General features: G+C 41.1%; 1 protein-coding gene across 2 annotated transcripts in view; it reads right to left on the reverse strand.

Moving 5' to 3' along the window:
- ANKS1B (ankyrin repeat and sterile alpha motif domain containing 1B) overlaps positions 1 to 21,348 on the reverse strand; it is a 758,955-nt gene that overhangs the window by 461,942 nt on the left and 275,665 nt on the right. For both annotated transcript variants that reach the window (XM_054028751.1, XM_054028742.1), the window contains exon 10: positions 1,134 to 1,299. In XM_054028751.1, the coding sequence (XP_053884726.1) occupies positions 1,134 to 1,299 (166 nt within the window). The remainder of the gene's footprint in view (positions 1 to 1,133; positions 1,300 to 21,348) is intronic.

A 21,348-nucleotide genomic window follows, 5' to 3' on the forward strand; every position in this document is an offset into this window, starting at 1 on the left:
CTCTCTGGCCTGATGACTGTTCCACAGTGGATAAATACGAGAGTGAGTGAGTGAGAGAGGGACTACAGGTTAGGGCACCCAGCTAGGAAGTGGGAGCCCCAAGATCCAGTCCACTTGCTCCAATCACTCTTGGCTTATTTATCCATAGTGGAACAGCAGGGAAAAGAAGGAGCTGCCCTTTGCTCAGAGTAGATAATTAACTCATGATCTAACCCATAATAATCTGACATTCATACATACAGTATTTTCAAAACCATGATTCATGAACAAGATTATGATTATCAAAAAGTCAATGGTGTTGTTCCCGATAGTTCCATATACTGTTGTGGTTTCTTACTTGTCAAAACATGCTCTCATTCCAATTATTTGTAGTTAGAAGATTATACCTTGCAAATCTGGTATAAATGGGTACAAAGTGGTGACACGGGAAAAGTCAAAACAAGGGCAACAGGGAGAAGTATGTAATTTTGGAAAATGTAAACAGAGTCCTTGTTTATAATATTATTCATATGACTCAGTATAATTATTATCTTGTAAACATAACTCACTGCTGTTCAGAACTGTGTAATCCACATAGTAATTTGTCAGATTAAAAATATTTTAGACTGTCATTTCATGTCTCTTTCAGTTTTTATTCACTGCATCTATATGAAATGGGAGCTTTGGGCTTTTATTTTGTATACATATATATTAATTCAAAGGTACTTTATTTAATTTTATTCTCTGGTGGTTATTTTGTTAATTGTTAAGTAGTTAGATATTCAGAACCTTTTAAATTTATTTTGTTGTTTGTATTACAGATTTGTGTTAAGTACATGGTAAAAATAGGATGGTGAGGAGGTTACTGCACATGACTGGGAAATTTGCTCTAGAAATTTGGCTTCTATTCCTGGCTTTTCCACAGACTTCCCATGGGAATCTAGAAAGTCATTTAACCCTTGACTCAGCTTTCCTTCTATAAAATTTGGATAATATTTGCATCCCTCACAGAAGTTCATTAATGGTATAAATCACCCTGAGATCCTTGGATCGAAGGCATTATAGTAGTGAAAAATATTATAAGTCAACAGTGAAATATTATACATATCATCTGACTGTACCAGTGATAAGATAAGAGAATAGTGGTGATTTACCTGTCCTTGAGGAAGGTACTCTTGCTATTTCTAACGAACAAGGTTTCTTCGTAACTGCTATGTCCATGAAATCACAAAGGTTGTTTTCATTTTCTGAAGGATGAGCATCAAAAGACGCAGAAGGTACTACTTCCAGTGTATAGCTCCTTTTCTTTCGGTAAGACTCCTGAAAAGTAGAAATGCAACTACATGATAAAAAGCGAATTTGTGGATGCAGTAAAACTGGAAAAAAGAAAATGGTTCAATAACTCTGTCAAAAATAGAACTTAAAATTCAACAGTTTAAATAAATGACTTCCTATTGAAACCCTAAATTTAGTGACTAGAAGGGGTTACTTATAGTCTATCATAAATCAATAAATAAAGTTCACTGTTGAATATTACATTTTTTTATTATTTGTGATGATTGTGTATGGATTTCTTTAACTGTTCATTTGACATATGGCAAGCGCTCTAATGCAGTTGCTTTTACTGTACCTTTTTTGTTAAGTTCTGATTCAGGTATACATCCTGATCAGATTTTAAAAGTGTATTTTGTGAAAGAAACAGAATTATATAGAGTTAATAAATGGAATTTCTTTGTTTTCAGGGATTTTGTGAGTTTGTTTATACTATACATATAACACATGGATAACTTGATCTATTGTTTGATGGCAGAACCCAGAAGAGGTTAGTTTCCTTTGAGTATCCTGAATGGCTAGTGGTATGGGCACTAGGGCTCTCTTTGGTTATTCTTTTATGTGTGTTTTTTTTTGTGAACAGAAACAATTAGAAGAGGATACTTACTGGTTGTGATTTCCTGAGAAATAGGAGGCATCCCTTGATATCTATAGGCTACCGGCTCAATTCAAATCCCCCTGAAGTCAATAAAAAGATTCTTATTGGACTTCAAGGGGAGTTAGGCTGTGCCTTAAATTAATATTTAAATATTAGTGATGAATTCTAGGAGTATGAGCTCCCTACATTTGCTGATGCTGGAAAGAAGCAAACAGATAGAAGATATGACATGTTCACTCTGCCAAATCATGAGATTGGTCTCAGTATTCAAAACCACTAAATTAAGTAGGGTTGGCTGGTTCAGAACATGAGTGAAAATAGCAGTCTGGTACAGGAATTTCTCTAATTTCGTGGTTGCAATCCAGCAAAATATGATAAAGTATTCAAAGACAATCTCTCACAGGAACACAATGTTTGGCTATTCTGTGTCACCCATATGGATGCATGTAGAAATTAGACACCATATAAATCTGATATGACAAGAAACTATGCAACAGGACAGAAAACACCATGTATTCATAAGAGTCACACATAAGCAAAGTACTTCCCAGCAAACAATGTAAGAATGTGCCACACAGAGGAGGTCATGGCATATCAATTTCCCCATAGACTAAGAAATATTTCATCCAGCTCAAGGCAAACAGATGGCTGTAGATAACCAGACCATTTCTGCTGTGGAAGATTTGTGCATCGATTGTCCCTTTAAACTATTAGAACTTTCTGCAGTTTTTACTTTACTCAGTTTTGCATGATACGTATGGAAGTTCAAAAGCAAATTATAATTCTGAACCTACTGGGAGGCAGAGACTCCAGCACCAGCGTCATGGCAAGAGCAGCGTGAGTACCTTACTGGAAACAATGAATGGGGAAGAAAAAAACGGTTACATCTTTTACCCTTCCATCCTGTCGGTATGTTTGTCTATTCAGAGTGTAGGCTCTGTGGGATAGCATCCTTGTTTATATTTTTGTATAGTGCCTAACACACTTTAGGGCACTGTATAAATAAAGAATTGGGCAAGTTTTGCATTTGGGCCTCCTGAATTGTCAAGTATGATTTTTTTAAACTCAGAATGGTCTCATTCCCCAGATGAAGAACATACAAAATGGTGCTTTTGATACCACTCCTTCCAAGATTTACACATGTTCTTAGCTTTAAATATGGTAAAATGTCCAGTTGAGGACAATGGGATTATTCACAGTGAGAAAAATATAGCACATCGACAAGTCTTTGCAGGATTGGTGCCTTAGATTTGGCTCACACAGGACCCTGCAAAATCCTGCATTTTGCACAAGGGACTGCAAAGTATTACAAAGGAATCTTAGAAAACTGGGTGACTGGGTAACAAAATGGCAGACGAAATTCAATGTTGATAAATGCAAAGTAATGCACATTGGAAAACATAATCCCAACATTACATATAAAATGATTTGGTCTAAATTAGCTGTTTACAAAAGAGCCCTTGGAGTCATTGTGAATAGTTCTCTGAAAACATCCACTCAAAAAAGCAAACAGAATCTTGGATATCATTAGGAAAGGGATAGATAAGAAGACAGAAAATATCATATTGCCTCTATATCAATCCATGGTACACCCACATCTTGAATACAGTGGTTGCCCCATCTCAAAAAAAGGTATATTGGAATTGGAAAAGGTACAGAAAAGGGAAACAAAAATGATTAGGGGGTATGGAATGGCTTCTGTATGAGGAGAGATTAATAAGACTGGAACTTTTCAGCTTGGAAAAGAGACAACTAAATGGGGATATGATTGAGGTCTATAAAATCATGACTGGTTTGAAGAAAGTAAATAAGGAAGTGTTATTTATGCCTTCTCATTACACAAGAACTAGGGGTCACCAAATGAAAATAGGCAGCAGGTTTCAAACAAACAAAAGGGAGTATTTCTTCACACAATGCACAGTCAACCTGTGGAACTCTTTGCCAGAGGATGTTGTGAAGGTCAGGACTATAACAGGGTTAAAAAAAGAACTAGATAAATTTATGGAGGGTAGGTCCATCAATAGCTTTTAGCCAAGATGGGCAGGGATGGTGTCCCTAGCCTCTGTTTGCCAGAGACTGAGAGTGGGTGGCAGGGATGGATCACTTGGTAACTGTCTGTTCTGTTCATTCCCTTTGGGGCACCTGGCATTGGCTGCTGTCGGAAGACAGGATACTGGGCTAGATGGGCCTTTGGTCTGACCCAGTATGGCCATTCTTATGTTCTTATGGAAATGATAGCAATGTACTAGTAAAGTGTTTCCTTTCTTTCAATCAGAATACCTCTTCTACCTATGCTAACTCCCATCCTAATGGATTATTGTTGTTTTGTTTTGTGTATATGAAATTAATGAATGGACAGAAGAGAAGAAATCTTTCAAATTACTGTAGGGATGCAAACAACACGGTTTCTTCTGAATTTAGAAATAACTGTTGTCCTGACTTTCAGATAAAGCTTGTACTCTGTCTCCCCTCCCACACAGGGATGTACAGTCCTCAGAGACAACCGAGCCCGTGTGGTTCCACTTTCCTGGAAGGTGGAGATTTTGAGAGCCCATTCTAAGGGTGTGCATCCCCTGGCATTCTGTTCCACAAAGGTTCCCTGCAAGTAGTCTCACAAGGGAAGAAGGAGGAGGGGGTTAGTATGGATGGTTCTGATGCATTGCAGATCCAGTGGCCACTGCTCCTTCACAGAGGGTTGTCAGATGCTGCTACTCAATAGAAAAGGAAAGGATTTCTTTCCCATGACCTCTGGGGAAGGATTTGCCCCTTTGTGCTTATGACTGTATTTTACAATGACAGACAGCAGAAATTTATTTTCCATGGCAACCAAATACAATAGGAGAGCTCAATTTAGCCCTTGTACATGACATCTGCTGCTGGCATAATACAGGGTGCAGGGCGCATGGTGATGACAAATCTGCCTAGAGTGGATTGCAGCACAAGCTACCTGGGGGCCCACAGGCACCAACACTGTTCTAAAAGTTGTTGGCACTGTTTGGAGAGTGGCCATGCCTAAGGTGCCCGGGGATGCCCAAGATGTCCATTTCCAGTTTGCAAATTCTGCTTTCAGGACAAATATGTGCAACTCATGTTGTAAGATTGCTATAAAGTGCCAGGCAAAAATTGTTAAAAGTGGTAGGGTTACTAGTGAAGTTGGTGGAAGCTGAGTTATCAACAAGTAAACTCACCCTAATATTCTAATAGTATAAATAATGCCAGTAAAAGGCCAGTGTAAGTTCCATATGGAAAGGCAAAAATTCATCTTTAACCAATATCCAAAGACATCTGGAATAGTATCAGATGAGTAATTCACTCAAAAAATTAAGCCTCAACTCAATAAATATGTAGATAAAAAGGCAAATATAAAATTAATTTCTGCTGAAACAGGAGGTCAATGGGAAGACTTCATGGTTGGTGTAATATGTTCCTTTCTGTATGTGCCAAGGTCCATTCTTGAAATTGCATAGTTACATACAGTTTAAATAGCTAGATGTTAGCAAATCACATAAAATTGTTTTCAAGTCTCAGGCACCAAGCATTTAATCCTCACTTATTTCTAAAATAGAAAGCTGTGTGCAGTAATCTTAAGTATTAGGAGCTTTTGTTTCCCTTTTCCCCACTCGCATCCCCCATGGAATTTTAGTGTGTAGTAAGTCCACACTGGTCCCACATACCTCCTAAATGTACAAATGCACATAATAAATCCCATTAAAATGATAGTCACATTACTATTGAGTAATCTTTAATACACAGAATCAAAATCTCACTTATATTTGGGTTGAATTTTAACCAGTTAGAGATTATTCAATCTTGAATCTCTATAAACTAATCTGAAATGTCAGAGCTGTCTAGGATTTGATAGAAAAGCTATATACATAACTGCATATCAGCTATTTAGTAGCTAACTGTTGTCAGAATTAGTTCTAATTTTGAATAAGAACTTCATAAAGTTCTAAAGTAAGCTATGTGAGCTAGCAACATGTTGTAGTTAATAGTGTAGTAGAGAGAATGAACATGTATAAACAACATAATAGGAAAAATATTGCAACCAGTGGGAAAAGCATTAGCAAGAGTGCAGTGCAGCAGTTGAAGCAACCATATTTGGCCTTTGGTGCTCCTAGTCATGACAGCAGTGTCCTGTCTTGCATTTGCTGTAAGATTGCCAGGGGCACACCAGACCCCCTGACTGGAAGACCTCCAAACAATTTGCACGGTTCTAAGCATCAACTGATTAGCTCTTTCATTTTTTTCAACTACATGATTTAAGTGTCATATCTAGGTCAAGAGCGCAAGATGGGTGAAGAGCAGAAACAGGAAAAAAGATTGAGATATGTGCAGGGCCGGCTCCAGGCACCAGCGTAGCAAGCAGGTGCCTGGGGAGGCCAATGAAGAGGGGGGCTGCACGTCCGGCCGTTCGGCGGCAATTCGGCGGAGGGGCCGTCACTCCCTCTCGGAGCGAAGGACCTGCCGCCGATCACAACTTTTTATTTATTTATTTATTTATTTATGTTGCTGCTTGGGGTGGCAAAAACGCTAGAGCTGGCCCTGGATATGTGGGAATAGATTCCTAGACAGAAATAAAAAAGGCAATGCTAGGAAGCCATGTAGAAAGAGATAGACTATCTAATTTACATCACTATATGCTATTGAAAGAAAAGAACAAAACAATGAAATATTACATTAAGAGAATCTCTCAACTGGAAAATTATGGCCCAAATTCTGGTCTTGTGAAAACAATGCTTCATAGGATCATATCAACATACAAACCTAACCTCTGTTGCTCTTGACACTGTAGAGCCTTGAGTTTCAGGGCTCCATCTTCTCCTGATTCTCCTGCCTTAACTAGGGTTTAAAAGATATTATGGCTTAAATGCAGACACATTTTAAAGGCTGACTGTAAACAAGGAACACTTGGTAAGCTGGTTGAGCTAAAGGCTAGGCTGCCTGCTATACTTTATCTTGACTAGGTTAGCATGTGCTAAAGCACAACTTTCCTGATCTGGACTAGACATTCAAAAGGCGCTTGTGGCAGGGTAGACTAGGTCCGGATGCTGCTGAAGTGACCAATAAGGGGCCAAAAGGGCTGGATAAAAGGCAAGCAGCAGAACAGAAACCTTCAGTTGCTGTGTGGAGCTTGATGAGGGAGGACCAGGTGCCTGGCTGGCTAGATGAATAGCAGGACTGCGGATAGCTCACTTCAGAGAGCTGACCAGACAGAACTGAGCCCAGCAAAGGCTGCCAAAGACTAGCTGCCTGGCTGGCTGGATAGAATAGCAGCAGAGCCGTCAAAAGGTCAGTGCAGGAAGCTGATCCTGGGGGACTGATCATAAAACCTGGCCAGACCAAACGAGGGTACCAAGATGGGCCTGGCTGGGTGTCTGAAGGTCTGAAGAAAGCAGTGCCTCTGGGAAGAAGCCCAAGAGCTATAGCCCCATAACAGGGATGTGACAAGAACTCGGGACTGTATACTCCGGAAGGGAGGACAGCGTGTGTGGCCGGAGGGCTGAGCTGCCGAAGACCAACCAAGAGAACCAGCGGCCCGGGCGGTCTTTGAGAGAGGCAGCTGCCATCCTGATGTAAAACCAAAAGCAGGCTCACACCTAACTGAGAGAAAAGGAGCCATCCACGAGAGGTGGGTACCCCCCCCCCCAGTGAAAAGAACTGTGTTTGCAGGCACCATCCCCCAGAGAAAAGGGGGCATGCACAAGAGGTGGATGCTGACCCCATTACTGTGGTAGACAGAGCTAGATAACATTGCACCTTCAAATCCTAGACACAAGAAGGTGTTAGTGTGTCCTTTGGTGGATCTGCCTCACCGCTCCATCCTGTTGGTGTGTCCCAAGGACTCAATCCTTGGCTCCTTCTTCCCCTTTTATACCTTCTGTTTTGGTGATCTCATCCACTCACGTAATTTCAGCTATCATCTTGATGATGATTCACAAATCTACCATTTCACTCTTGACCTGTCTCCTACCATCCAAACATGCATTTCGTCCAATCTCTTCAGCATCTCTTCTTAAAATTAACATGGTCAAAACTCTACTTGCTCACTCCATTCTCTGTCATTGTTGACATCTTCCCTATCATTCAGGTTAATAACCTAGTGTCATCTTTCATTCCTCCCAATTCCTGTACATCTAGATTGCATCCAAATCTTGCCACTTCATCCTCCATACAATTTTCTGAAATCCAACCTTTTATCTGTCCACACTTCAAAAACCACTTCAGGACATTATTTCCTAGTTGTATTATGGCATCCTTTCTGGCCTCTTTCATACCCACATAACTTCCTATAATCTATACAAATTACACCTGCTAAGATAACCTTTCATAACTATAGATCTAAACACAGTACCTCTTCTCTTTGAATGCCTTCACTGACTATCCTTTTCGTTACTGTTTCCAGTTCATGCTTCTTGTTCCACTTTCCAGACCCTTTACAACCATGCCCCTCACAGTTAATATAACATACATAAAATATACTCATAAATAATATACTTATCCACTTATCTCTTATCATGTTGGCCCTATGCCCATATACTCTGGCAATTGAGTCTGGCATCACTGATAGTTTCTCCACATATACCACCAACACCTTTGTGCTTTCTTCCATGCTGCCCTTATGGATGGAACTCCGTCCCTGTACTAATCTATAAAGCTAGTACCCTACCTCCTCTATACAATTTACTGCATGCCAGTCACTTTGACTAGATCTGAGAATTGAAATCCACTAGAGTAAATTCAAAGCATGGTACACAAAATGTTTATCTCTAACTGTGCTTATTTCCCTCCCCCACCACCCCCATTTTGCTTCTTTAAAGCTCAATTGTTTGTATTCACTCTACTGTCAATTTATCATATTATGATGCCATTTTCAGGAGTACTACCTCAAAGTATATGCACTATATTTAGGTGTGTGATGTTACAGCATCTTCATCACATAATCATCATTGCCAGCGGTAACATCTTCTGGAGTTGGCATTACTTAGAATTACACCAATGTGAAGGCTGACTGTGTGACCTTCTGCTTAGCGGTAAAGAGCCAAATCGCTGCTGCAGTTGTACACACTTATATAAATTTGGCTCAAGAACTGAAAGTCAGAAGCAACTATGGCTCAAATCCAGCCTTAGCTACTGTCTCAGTTTGAACTTAGACACTGCACTTATTACTGCTTTTACGAACACAGATGACAAACTGGAGAAAAGGGAAGTTCATTGAAAGTTTATTATCTTGTCACGAGATGAGTAGACCTTGTTGAAATCAACTGGAGTTACTTACACCTGTGTGGGAAGAATAGGACTGCCGATATCTGATCTTTACATTACTGTGTAAGTAAATTATCTTCAATCCTCTAGGAAAAAAACCCCTAAAGACAGTGATGTCCTAATAGGCTTAATTTCAGTTTTATTGGGAACTGCTGAGGTGTCAGGAGACCAGAATCCCAGTATTTGATTCACATGGATTAACAAAAAATTAGTGATGAATAAGGTTTCCATAATTTTGACTTAACTAAGGGGCCCTCAACTTTACATGTATCACTGAAAGCTGCTTGAACAGTATTGCAGGATCTGATATGCAGCAACTTGCTGCACATCTGGATAGTCAGTTCAGTATAAACAAAACAGAATAATTATGGAGGTAGTATTGCCAGGCAATTTTCAGCTAAGTGAGAGCCTTCCCACTGCAAAAGACTGTCCATCTTGTATGTGATTCCTGGGAGTAATAGTATACAAGTCACCCCAATGCACTGCAAAGTCCCTAAATGAACTGATGGTGCTCCTCAATTGTCTTGGTCTTGTAGCTGCTGAGGCTAGTTGTGCTCAGTATCCATGTAGGCAATGAGTCTAAGTCAATTCAAAATTTCACAAATACCACTCACCTATGTGGCCACACTCATATTCTAGGGTTAGGGATGGGACTGGGACTGGAAGTTGAGGAAATAAAATATTTTATCCATGTCTTGGATTGACCATTATCTGCTGTGGTTTGAGGTTAGGTAGCACCTTTCTTGTTGGGTCATACTACCTGTTTTTATGTCAGACTGGTGAAAATTGAGCATTTCACAGAAATAGAATTGTTCCTTTTACAGACTACTTGATCAAAGGTTTGGTAGGCTTTCATAATAATCTTTAGTCCTCCACCATGGATCTGCTTAGGTATCTTCTTGGGTCTGTATGTGATAGCTGTTGACCACTGAAAAGTCAGTTTTTGTCATGTCTGTTTACAGTGCTTTCAGGGCTTCAAAGCATTTTACAAATATTCACAAATTCACACATGTCTCCAAGCTATTTCTTACTTTACCACAATATTTCCTATTCTGAATATAGGAAAAATTAAAAATACTGCATGTTTTTAAAATGGAAACCACCATAGAGAAGTACATGTCATTATCCCTATTTTAGAGAAATGGAATTACACACAGAAATTAAGGCACATATTTCCAAACATGGCCTCAATTTCTGAGATTCCTAATGAATGATGAGTGCACTCAAGGCTTCTGAAAAATCAGGCTCTAGATGTTTAAAACTGGGCACCCCAAAACTGAGGTATCCAGGATTAAAAACCACCTTTGAGTCACATAGAGGCTCAATTTTTCAATCATCAGTCAGTGGGTAGAGAAGGGAATTAGAACTCAGGAGTTCCTGTTTCTTCCATGAAGCTGAACCCATAATATCACAAAAATATTATTTCCCACTTGCATGTTGACAAAAATCTCATTGTCAGATAATATAACATAACAACAGAAGTTTATATTATCCATCTACTTCATTTATGGAAAAAAGCAGACCAATTTTATTGTTCTCTGCTACTATTGCAGACAGTTTTGTACATCAATACAGATTCAGAAATACGTTTGGTTTTAACCTAGCACATCAAATGCATAACACTATTTAAAAAATCTCTAGCTATTTCTAGAACTCATTTTAATTAGACTGAATAACCTGCCTTTAGTGAAATGACTCTAGAAAGCATATATAGTCTAAATATCCTGTCAAAAATCTATGTTTATATTAAAGACATATTAAAGAGATATTGTCAAGATTAATAGAATCACAGAATATCAGAGTTGGACGGGACCTCAGGAGGTCATCTAGTGCAACCCCCCTGCTCAAAGCAGGACCAATCCCCAACTGAATCATCCCACCCAGGGCTTTGTCAAGCCTGACCGTAAAAACCTCTAAGGAAGGAGATTCCACCACCTCACTAGATAACCCATTCCAGTGTTTCACCACCCTCCTAGTGAAAATGTTTTTCCTAATATCCAACCTAAAACTCCCCACTGCAACTTAAGACCATTACTCCTTGTTCTGTCAGCTGGTACGACTGAGAACAGTCTACATCCATCCTCTTTGGAATCCCCTTTCAGGTAGTTGAAAGCAGCTATCAAATCGCCCTTCATTCTTCTCTTCTGCAGTCTAAAAAATCCCAGTTCCCTCAGCCTCTCCTCATAAGCCATGTGCTCCAGCCCCCTAATCATTTTTGTTGCCCTCTGCTGGACTCTTTCCAATTTTTCCACATGCTTCTTGTAGTGTGGGGCCCAAAACTGGACACAGTACTCCAGATGAGGCCTCACCAATGCCGAATAGAGGGGAATGATCCCTCGATCTGCTGGCAATGCCCCTACTTATACAGCCCAAAATGCTGTTAGCCTTCTTGGCAACAAGGGCACACTGTTGACTCATATCCAGCTTCTCATCCACTGTAACCCCTAGGTCCTTTTCTGCAGAACTGCTGCCTAGCCATTTAGTCCCTAGTCTGTAGCAGTGCATGGGATTCTTCCGTCCTAAGTGCAGGACTCTGCACTTGTCCTTTTTGAACCTCATCAGGTTTCTTTTGGCCCAGTCCTCTAATTTGTCTAGGTTCCTCTGTATCCCATTCCTACCCTCCAGCGTATCTACCACTCCTCCCAGTTTAGTGTCATCTGCAAACTTGCTGAGAGTGCAGTCCATGCCATCCTCCTGATCACTTTCCTCTCTCTAAGTGCATCAGAATTGATTCCTTGAGGACCTGCTCCATGATTTTTCCAGGGACTGAGGTGAGGCTGACTGGCCTGTAGTTCCCCGGATCCTCCTCCTTCCTTTTTTTAAAGATGGGCACTACATTAGCCTTCTTCCAGTCATCCGGGACCTCCCCTGATTACCATGAGTTTTTAAAGATAATGGCCAATGGCTCTGCAATCACATTCACTAACTCCTTTAGCACCCTCGGATGCAGCGCATCCGGCCCCATGGACTTGTGCTCATCCAGCTTTTCTAAATAGTCTTGAACCACTTCTTTCTCCAAAGAGAGCTGGTCACCTCCTCCCCATGCTGTGCTGCCCAGTGCAGTAGTCTGGGAGCTGACCTTGTTTGTGAAGACAGAGGCAAAAAAAGCATTGAGTACGTTAGCTTTTTCCACATCCTCTGTCACTAGGTTGCCTCCCTCATTCAGTAAGGGGCCCACACTTTCCTTGATTTTCTTCTTGATTGATCCTTAAAAGTTATCTAAAATCATACATACCATGTCAGCTTTTAGTTCTTGGACATGTGTGAAAATTATCTTATCTTTCTGGTTCACCTGTTGCTTCTATTTGTGTGAGCCAGTGGGCTCAAAACTTCATAACATGCATGGAAGAGGGTACAAAGCAAATGATAACTGGAAAGAGAACAGAGTTGTTCCACTTTTAAGGATTTTTTACTTTTGCATCATTCACACCTGGCAACTTTAGTAGAATATGCAGCTTTTATCTATGAAAACTGCCTTTTTGACAGTACAAAATGGTGTGGAAAGACAAAATTGTTAGTAAATCCATTAAAAACATTATTTTTCCATTGTATATTCCAGGAGTGAAATTTTTTCACTTAAATCTATGGTAACAGATCAGGCACTGTGACAATGAGATATTAAACATGGCAGCTCTTGTTTCGGAGGGCTGATACTGTAAACATTATCAGGAGATAAAATATTTTAAAATGTAAGTTTAGGACAGGTTCACTTGACAGTACTCTGTATAAAACCCTTCCAAGGCAAATTAAACACATAAAAATGCAAAAAATAATGTTATACAACTCAGGTAATATCCTCAAAGTAGGAAATTTGGAGTTAAGACTTCATTATTCCATATTTGTCATGCCTTTGTGCTTAGATGTTCAGTGCAAACTGTACTCTCCTGCATTCTTTATGGGCACATAACTCCCATTTTAATAATACGAATTTTATATGCTTATGGGCTGCAGAATTAGGACCATGGGTAAGGTCAAGTGCTCTTAAAAAGTGACCTTAAAAACAAAACCCACCACCAACTGTGGAAAGTTAAGGACCCTCTAGTCTGAATTGACATTAAGAAAGACTTTTCATTTGGCGGTAGGCTTTTTATACTCTCTGTCTCCTATCCTATAGAAGTCAAGCCAGTTGAAGCCTCTTTAGTCTCTTATGGAACATGGGAAATAGTAGAATCAGGACTTACTGCCAGGAAAGTAATAGTAGATATACTGCCTTCCTAAAAATGTGGTATTAAAACTCATTCACAATTTCTACACAATGTTAATTCACATAATTATGTCGTGAGTCACCATATAATATCTTATTTATAATTTATGGACTCTAAATTTATGAACACTTACTTTCAACTCCTTCTAGATTATTAGGCATTGAAGGCCATAGCATACTCTGTCATTTGAAAACTGACTAGTCCAACACGTGCATAAGTCTCTATTTTGATATATGACTTCAACGTAATTAAATGTTGCCTCCATATTTTACATATGACACATAATAAAAATCAAAGATTAAAGGAAATAGTTCACTTAGCCTTGAGACATCCTTGTAGGAATGGGATAGTGTGACACAGTAACCAATATGTGCCAATTGGCAGAGAGCACAAGGAAGGATAGAGTTTTATGGGATCCCCAGGGCCAAGTATTTGCACAATAATTCACCAAAGAGTGACATGTAAGTTCTCTACCAAGAAACAGGAGCCCACTGGTCATCAAAATCATTGGGGAATGTGTGTATGGATAATATTTAAGTAGTAATACATCAATACTGGAAATTACGTTCTTAAAGCCTTGAAGTTAAAGGCAGGACACCAGAGATGATATGCCTTGAACAGGTTCTGTTCAGCCAGGGGGTAGTAAATGCTTCTCTCTGTCTGCTTAGTGTCTATTGTGTCTCCCACAATGTAAGTCTATATGCATACTGAGCCACCAGCTAACCAAAACTGCAAAATCTACAGGAAGGAATACACACAACAGGGAGCGTGTCTGTTTGTAAGAATCCTGAGTCTGCGGAGCTTGGGACAGATGACATTCCCACATCGCCTCTGGGAGGCCATGCAGAAACACCCCCCAGGAGCACTCTGGAGATTAGGTGCTGCAGAAAGTACCACCCAAAAGGTGCCAAAGCAACAACCCCTTGTGGCCCTCTGATTGGCCCATACTTACCATTTAACACTGGAGAGGCAACCATGCAGATGTCTGGCTTGCTGATGCTCCAGGCCCCATTGCACTTTCTCATCTTTGATCTCTAACTTGAGCCTAACTTTGATCTTGACTCTTATCTCTTGACTCCAGCCTAGTAGCTATTTCTGATCTTTGGTCTCCAACCTCAGCCTGACTGATCCTGACTCTTCCCTACTGATTTCAGCTGTCACTACTCCTCTGACCCCTGCTAACCAACCACTGCCTTGTGATCACCCCTTGACTCAATGGCACCAGCCCAGCAGTAACCACGTGGCCTGACTGCCTATGCCTTGGTCCCTGACAGCAGTTTATGAATAAAGATCAAAGCACTGTTTTGATATAACTGGGGTTACAAAGAAACATACAGTATCCTTTACCTAGAGCAGAAGCTGGCAGTGTGTTTTGTCCCATGACAAAAAGGATCATAGACAGACTTTGCTGAAAAACGCTGGAAGGACTTTGGGGTGAGCTTTGTTCTATATGACATAACAGTATCTAGTTAAATAAGAAAATGGTTACCTACCTTTCCATAACTGTTGTTAACACTGGTCTACAATTTTTGAGAAGTCGTCTGCTTCAGAGATAAAATGTGCTATTTCTTATGTATTTTGATGTGCTGAATTCAAATATGTCAATTAAAACGAACTGATTGGCTACTGTTTCTAAGATATTTAAGTTTTTACATTTTATGTCTATGTATATTGTGTAGATAGTAGAGTTTTAATCATAAATTGTAAACCTAGGTCTTTTCATGTGTTTATGGTTGCTTTACATGATAACATTTCACCTGTCCTGTTTATGTAACACTTTAAAAATCTGCAAAAGGGTTATATCAATAAAATTTATTATGAAACAAAAGGCAAAAAACTATTATGTACAGTTTAGTCCTAGTCAGTGTCTACTCAGCGCTTCTTGTCTTGTCTCTCTTGTATTCATTAAATGGAACATCTCTTGTCACTGTCCAGCAATAGTCTGCAAGCATTGATGGGCTCCATTTGCCCTGATAGCGTTTCTCCATTGTTGCAATGTCCTGGTGAAATCGCTTGCCGTGCTCGTCGCTCACTGCTCCGCAGTTGGGTGGAAAAAAATCTAGATGAGAGTGCAAAAAATGTATCTTTAGTGACATGTTGCAACCAAGGCTTTTGTATGCCTTGAGGAGGTTTTCCACCAACAACCTGTAGTTGTCTGCCTTGCTGTTTCCAAGAAAATTTATTGCCACTAACTGGAAGGCTTTCCAGGCCGTCTTTTCCTTGCCATGCAGTGCATGGTCAAATGCATCATCTCGAAGAAGTTCACAAATCTGAGGACCAACAAAGACACCTTCCTTTATCTTAGCTTCACTTAACCTTGGAAATTTTCCACGGAGGTACTTGAAAGCTGCTTGTGTTTTGTCAATGGCCTTGACAAAGTTCTTCATCAGACCCAGCTTGATGTGTAAGGGTGGTAACAAAATCTTCCTTGATTCAATAAGTGGTGGATGCTGAACACTTTTCCTCCCAGGCTCCATTGACTGTCGGAGTGGCCAATCTTTCTTGATGTAGTGGGAATCTCTTGCACGACTATCCCATTCACAGAGAAAACAGCAGTACTTTGTGTATCCAGTCTGCAGACCAAGCAAGAGAGCAACAACCTTCAAATCGCCACAAAGCTGCCACTGATGTTGGTCATAGTTTATGCACCTCAAAAGTTGTTTCATGTTGTCATAGGTTTCCTTCATATGGACTGCATGACCAATTGGAATTGATGGCAAAACATTGCCATTATGCAGTAAAACAGCTTTAAGACTCGTCTTCGATGAATCAATGAACAGTCTCCACTCATCTGGATCGTGAACGATGTTGAGGGCTGCCATCACACCATCGATGTTGTTGCAGGCTACAAGATCACCTTCCATGAAGAAGAATGGGACAAGATCCTTTTGATGGTCACGGAACATGGAAACCCTAACATCACCTGCCAGGAGATTCCACTGCTGTAGTCTGGAGCCCAACAGCTCTGCCTTACTCTTGGCTAGTTCCAAATCCCTGACAAGGTCATTCAGTTCACCTTGTATTATGAGGTGTGGTTCAGAGGAGGAGGATGGGAGAAAATATGGGTCCCGTGACATTGATGGTTCAGGACCAGAAGTTTCATCCTCTTCCTCTTCCTCATCTGACTCAAGTGAGAATGATTCTGGTGCATCAGGAACCGGCAGTCCTTCTCCGTCGGTTACTGGGTGTATAGCTGATGGAATGTTTGGATAATGCACAGTCCACTTTTTCTTCTTTGACACACCTTTCCCAACTGGAGGCACCATGCAGAAGTAACAATTGCTGCTATGATCTGTTGGCTCTCTCCAAATCATTGGCACTGCAAAAGGCATAGATTACCTTTTCCTGTTCAACCACTGGCAAAGATTTGTTGCACAAGTGTTGCAGCATATGTGTGGGGCCCACCTCTTGTTCTGATCTTCAATTTTGCAGCCAAAATAAAGGTGATAGGCTTTCTTAACCATAGTGGTTATACTGCGCTTTTGTGATGCAAAAGTCACTTCACCACAAACATAGCAGAAGTTATCTACACTATTCACACAAGTACGAGGCATCTCTGCTCACTTTTGCTAAATAGAAATGTGTCCCTTTGCAAAATCAAACACTGACAAATAAGAGAGCACGACACTGTATGATTTCTAGAGCTGATATAGGGCAATTTGTTCAGTAGAGTGATGTAAGCTTCGTTATGATTGCATCATCCATGACTTCTAGGAATAACAGGATGCAATTCATATCATGTATGACGCAATACCAGCTTCAGATTGCATCATTCATTGTTTTGCCTAAAAAGCAAGTACTGTCCAAACCCAGTCATAGATTTAGTCATAGATCCAGTCAAAGATGCATTTTAGTCATTTCTGGTTTAAATTGAGATCCCTTCCCTTTATAACTCACTTATCCTCCGCCATTCCCAAGTCAAGGGTCGTATATACTGACCCAATAGCATATCTTGAAAACTAGAGCCAATCAACAATTTTAAGCATCATTTTCGTTCTCAGTGACTCAGAATTAGTAAAGTTTGACTACATTTATTTCAGAAGCATTTTGGCTGTAGAGCAGTGTAATTAAAGATGTGCTGCACATGTCCATTCCACAGTGGGTATGTGCACGCCCCGTTCACATGGATTTTTTCCTCAGTAGTACCCATGAGGGTGACTCGAGCGCTCTCTGTCGCTGTGCATTTCTGCATGCTGGTATTACAGAATGGAGCCTCAGTTCCTTCATACTGGACAGACTCTGAGAGAGGGGAAGGCGGGCAGGTCGTGGAATGGATATGTGCAACATATCAATAATTGGTTAGTTTTTCAGAATGGAGAGAAGCTAAGCTGATCCATTAACATGTTCCGTTTCCCCGGAAAGTAAGCAGCTTTGAGATTAATTGTGTGGGTGATACAGAAATCCCAGAGGCAGACTGCCTCCTGGCAGAGTTGGTCTGACTGTTCTCTTTGTCTGTTTATGTAAAACGTGATCACCAAATTATTTGTCAGAATCAATAGATTTTTTTCACCACCATGTGGGGAGGAAGGCCAAGAAGGCTATCTGTACCACTGTTATCTTCTTGATACTTGTGAGATTCTAGATCTTGAGATGACCTAAGGAGTCTCAAGAGTGAGACTCCTGAGTCTAGAGTAACCCCATATGAGCTCTCTAACACAGAGAAGACGCGTCTGTGACAAGCATGAAGGTTGGTAGCGCGGGGAGAAAGGGAGCCCCCACAGAAACTTTCAGAGGGTCCATCCACCAATCTAGGGATGACAAAACTAGTGAGAGTGGTCCCTGAAGAGGGATGGGAAAGGGAGGGGGTAGAAAAGAACTGGGTGGCATACCCCTGTTCTACCATGCTTAAGCCCCACTGGTCTGACGTTATGTGAGCCCAAGCACTTATGCCACTTCATAAGTGATTGGTACATAAAAGATGGGGAACAGATGGAACGTAGATAGCTGGTATGCTGTCCTCAACTGTCCTGTCAAAATGATTGTTTGGAAGACGCAGCTGGATGGGATGAACCTACAGATGCTGAAGAGGAGGGCTGTAGAGATTGCCTCCTATAACCCCTTCCTTTTTTTCTTGTTGGAACTTGGTATCAGGGAGTAAAACTCCGGTGTCTATATGGCTGCTATGAATGAAATTGATTTCTTTTAATCTCTGGGGGATCCAAAAGGATTTGTGTGTCACCCTGGAATCTTTGAGGCTATGAATCTTGTCATCAGTTTTCTCTGAATACAGAGAGATGTTTTTGAAAGGGAAGACTTAGATAGTCTGTTGGACCTCTTGGGGTAGCTCAGATGACTGCAATCATGAACACCTTCTCATAGTAGTGGCTGATACCATTGTTTGAGCAGCCAAATCTGTACTATCCAAACTGTCTAGGAGGTCAATCCTAGTGACCAGCTTGCCCTCCTCAGCCATTACTGAAAACTTGTGTCTACAGTCATCTGGTAACTGGTCTTTGAATTGTTTTAAATGTTCTCTGACATTCTGGGGTGCAATCCAGACCAGTGAGGGGTTGCGCCACCACTTGCCCTGCAAGCTGGAGTGCCTCACAATCCTTTGCTGCTGTAGCTGCCAACCTGGGCCGCCTCACAAACAGCATGTAGGTCACACCCTGAGTGGTTGTGTATAGCTGCAACCTGCCAGCAACACTTCAGTCACACTTTGGCTTTCACAGCATTGGTTAACACTTGCAGGGTGACTCCAACACACTCCCAATCCTGAATTTTACCCCAAAATGTGTTTTTCACTATCCAATCCTTTCGTGGAGAGTTCAGATATTTTAGATCAGTTGCCCCTGTAAGGGAACAATATTCAACAATTTGCTATTTTAAATGGAGCTATCCAAACAATTCAGTTTGAATGCAGCAGTGGATTAATTTCATTAAAGAATTAAACAAGTTTATTTAACAACAAAGAGACAGACTTTAAGTGAGTACAAGTACAAAGCAGAAATGATTACAAGAGAAAAAGATAAAAGTGCTTTCTAGTGCTAAAACTTAAACTAGACTTGGTTCAAGACAAAATTCTTACCACATGCTCTCAGCAACTGGGCTGACCAAATTTCAGGTCAGGATCTCTCCCAAAGTCAGATGTCTTCTTCCTTTGTCTTCTTAAGTGAGTGAGAGAGGGGTGGATAGGGATAAATTCCTTTGGTGTGTTTTGCCCCTCACCTTACATGCCAGTCCCCTTTTGCAGCACATTTTCCTGAGGGTTACCTCTAGATAAAATTTTCCTGCTGTGAGAATGGAGACAAGGAGTCTCATGGTGAAAGAGGTTTCATGTTGTTGTTGGCTAAAATGCAGATCAGTTTGTTACTGCCCCCTCTTCTTTACCAAAGAATGGCCACTTGACAGGTGATTACCCATCAATTTTGATGACACCTGGCTAAAGGTGTCAGCTTATCCTTTGTCTTTGAGAACCTGGTTTATCCACTCCCCAGGCTTGTCTGATAACAACATTTCAGTTATTTCAGCTTATGTTCAAAACTGTACATATAATGTTGCTTCATACATTTCACCATGATATTAACAACCAGTGATTATTCGTTTGCAAATGATACTTCACAAGGCATATTAGTACAAAGATTATTACAATAGTGTGTAAGGTGTGAATATAGGGCTGCATTCAATCACATTCTCCCAGAAGATGAAGTCATATCTATTCAGGAGCACCTGTTGGTTTATAATCCTGAACTGCAGGCTTCCTGAAAAATAAAACTTGCAGCCAAACAGATCCAGCCTCTTCAAATCTTTGCCTTTTGGTGTGGAAACGTCTTGTCCCTATCTTTCCCGCTTATTGGTGGCTGCCACCACAAGAGAATCCAGGCAGGGGGGTTAGAGTAAAAATGTTCAGACCCTTTAGAGGAGACAAAGTACTTCCTCTCAGCTTGTTTTGCTGTGGAGGTGGAGGCAGGGAGGTGGGTGTCTGCCAAAAAGCCTTGACCAGCTCCATGATAGTTTCATTAAATTAGCATAGCCACCTTAGCTAGAGTCGCCGAACCAGGATGTCCACCAACCTGAGAGAGATTTTGGACACCACTTCTGCCTGAATGTCAAGTACAGAGGTCATTCTTTTTAAAAGATCTTGATGGGCTCTGAAGTCCTCCAGTGGTGGTAAATGACTTGATGTCTCAATAACTTCATCTGGTGTTGAGAATACAACAGGCATCTGAGGTGGTGTCTGGTCCACAACTTGCAGTGGGAAGCTGCCTGAGTGAGTTCTGGATACTCAGTACCAGTCTCGGCAGCGGGCACAAGAGAATGGTCCTCTCAGTGACCAGTACTGGTCTCCGCACTGGTTATTGGGGGATGGTGCTCTCAGTGCTGGTGTTTCCAGTGTGCCCACCACAGCTGTGCCCGAGATGGTTGAAGGGGAATGCCTGACAGTGAACACAATGGCCACTGATATATAGGCCTAGGATTCATCCTTGTCTGGGCCATTGATCTTTAGCCAGGAGGCCAATGTCGGCATTGCTGCATGGCCCAGGGCCTTGACTTTGATTGTGGGGTATGTGCCATGTCCTGTACTGGATACAGAGAATCTCATCTCTGACTGAGGAGAACTCAGATGAGGAGAACTTCTGAGAGAGGAGGGCCCAATTCAGATGGGACTGACAAAAGGTACATGAGCCTGGGGATGGCAGTACCAAGAAAATCATGGAAGGTTTTCCTTTCAACAAGACAGGCTTCTGCAGAGGTTTGGGTAGTGGTACCATAGGATCTTGGTGTGATGAGGTATCTGCCACAGTCATCAGCACTGGTTGGAGGCCTTAAGTTGCTAGTGATAGCGGAACTGAGAGGCTAAGCAAATCTCTTGCAGCTGCACATGCCTCTGGAGTGTTTGGGATCTGCACTGTCTTCTGGCTCCACAGATGTCTTTAAGGGGTGTAATGGGGTCAGCACCCACCTCTTGTGTGTGCTCCCCTTTTCTCTGGCCAATATACCTGCAATCACAGTTCTTTTCACGGGGGG

Source organism: Malaclemys terrapin, chromosome 1 (assembly GCF_027887155.1).
Source record: "Malaclemys terrapin pileata isolate rMalTer1 chromosome 1, rMalTer1.hap1, whole genome shotgun sequence".
NCBI lineage: Eukaryota > Metazoa > Chordata > Testudines > Emydidae > Malaclemys > Malaclemys terrapin.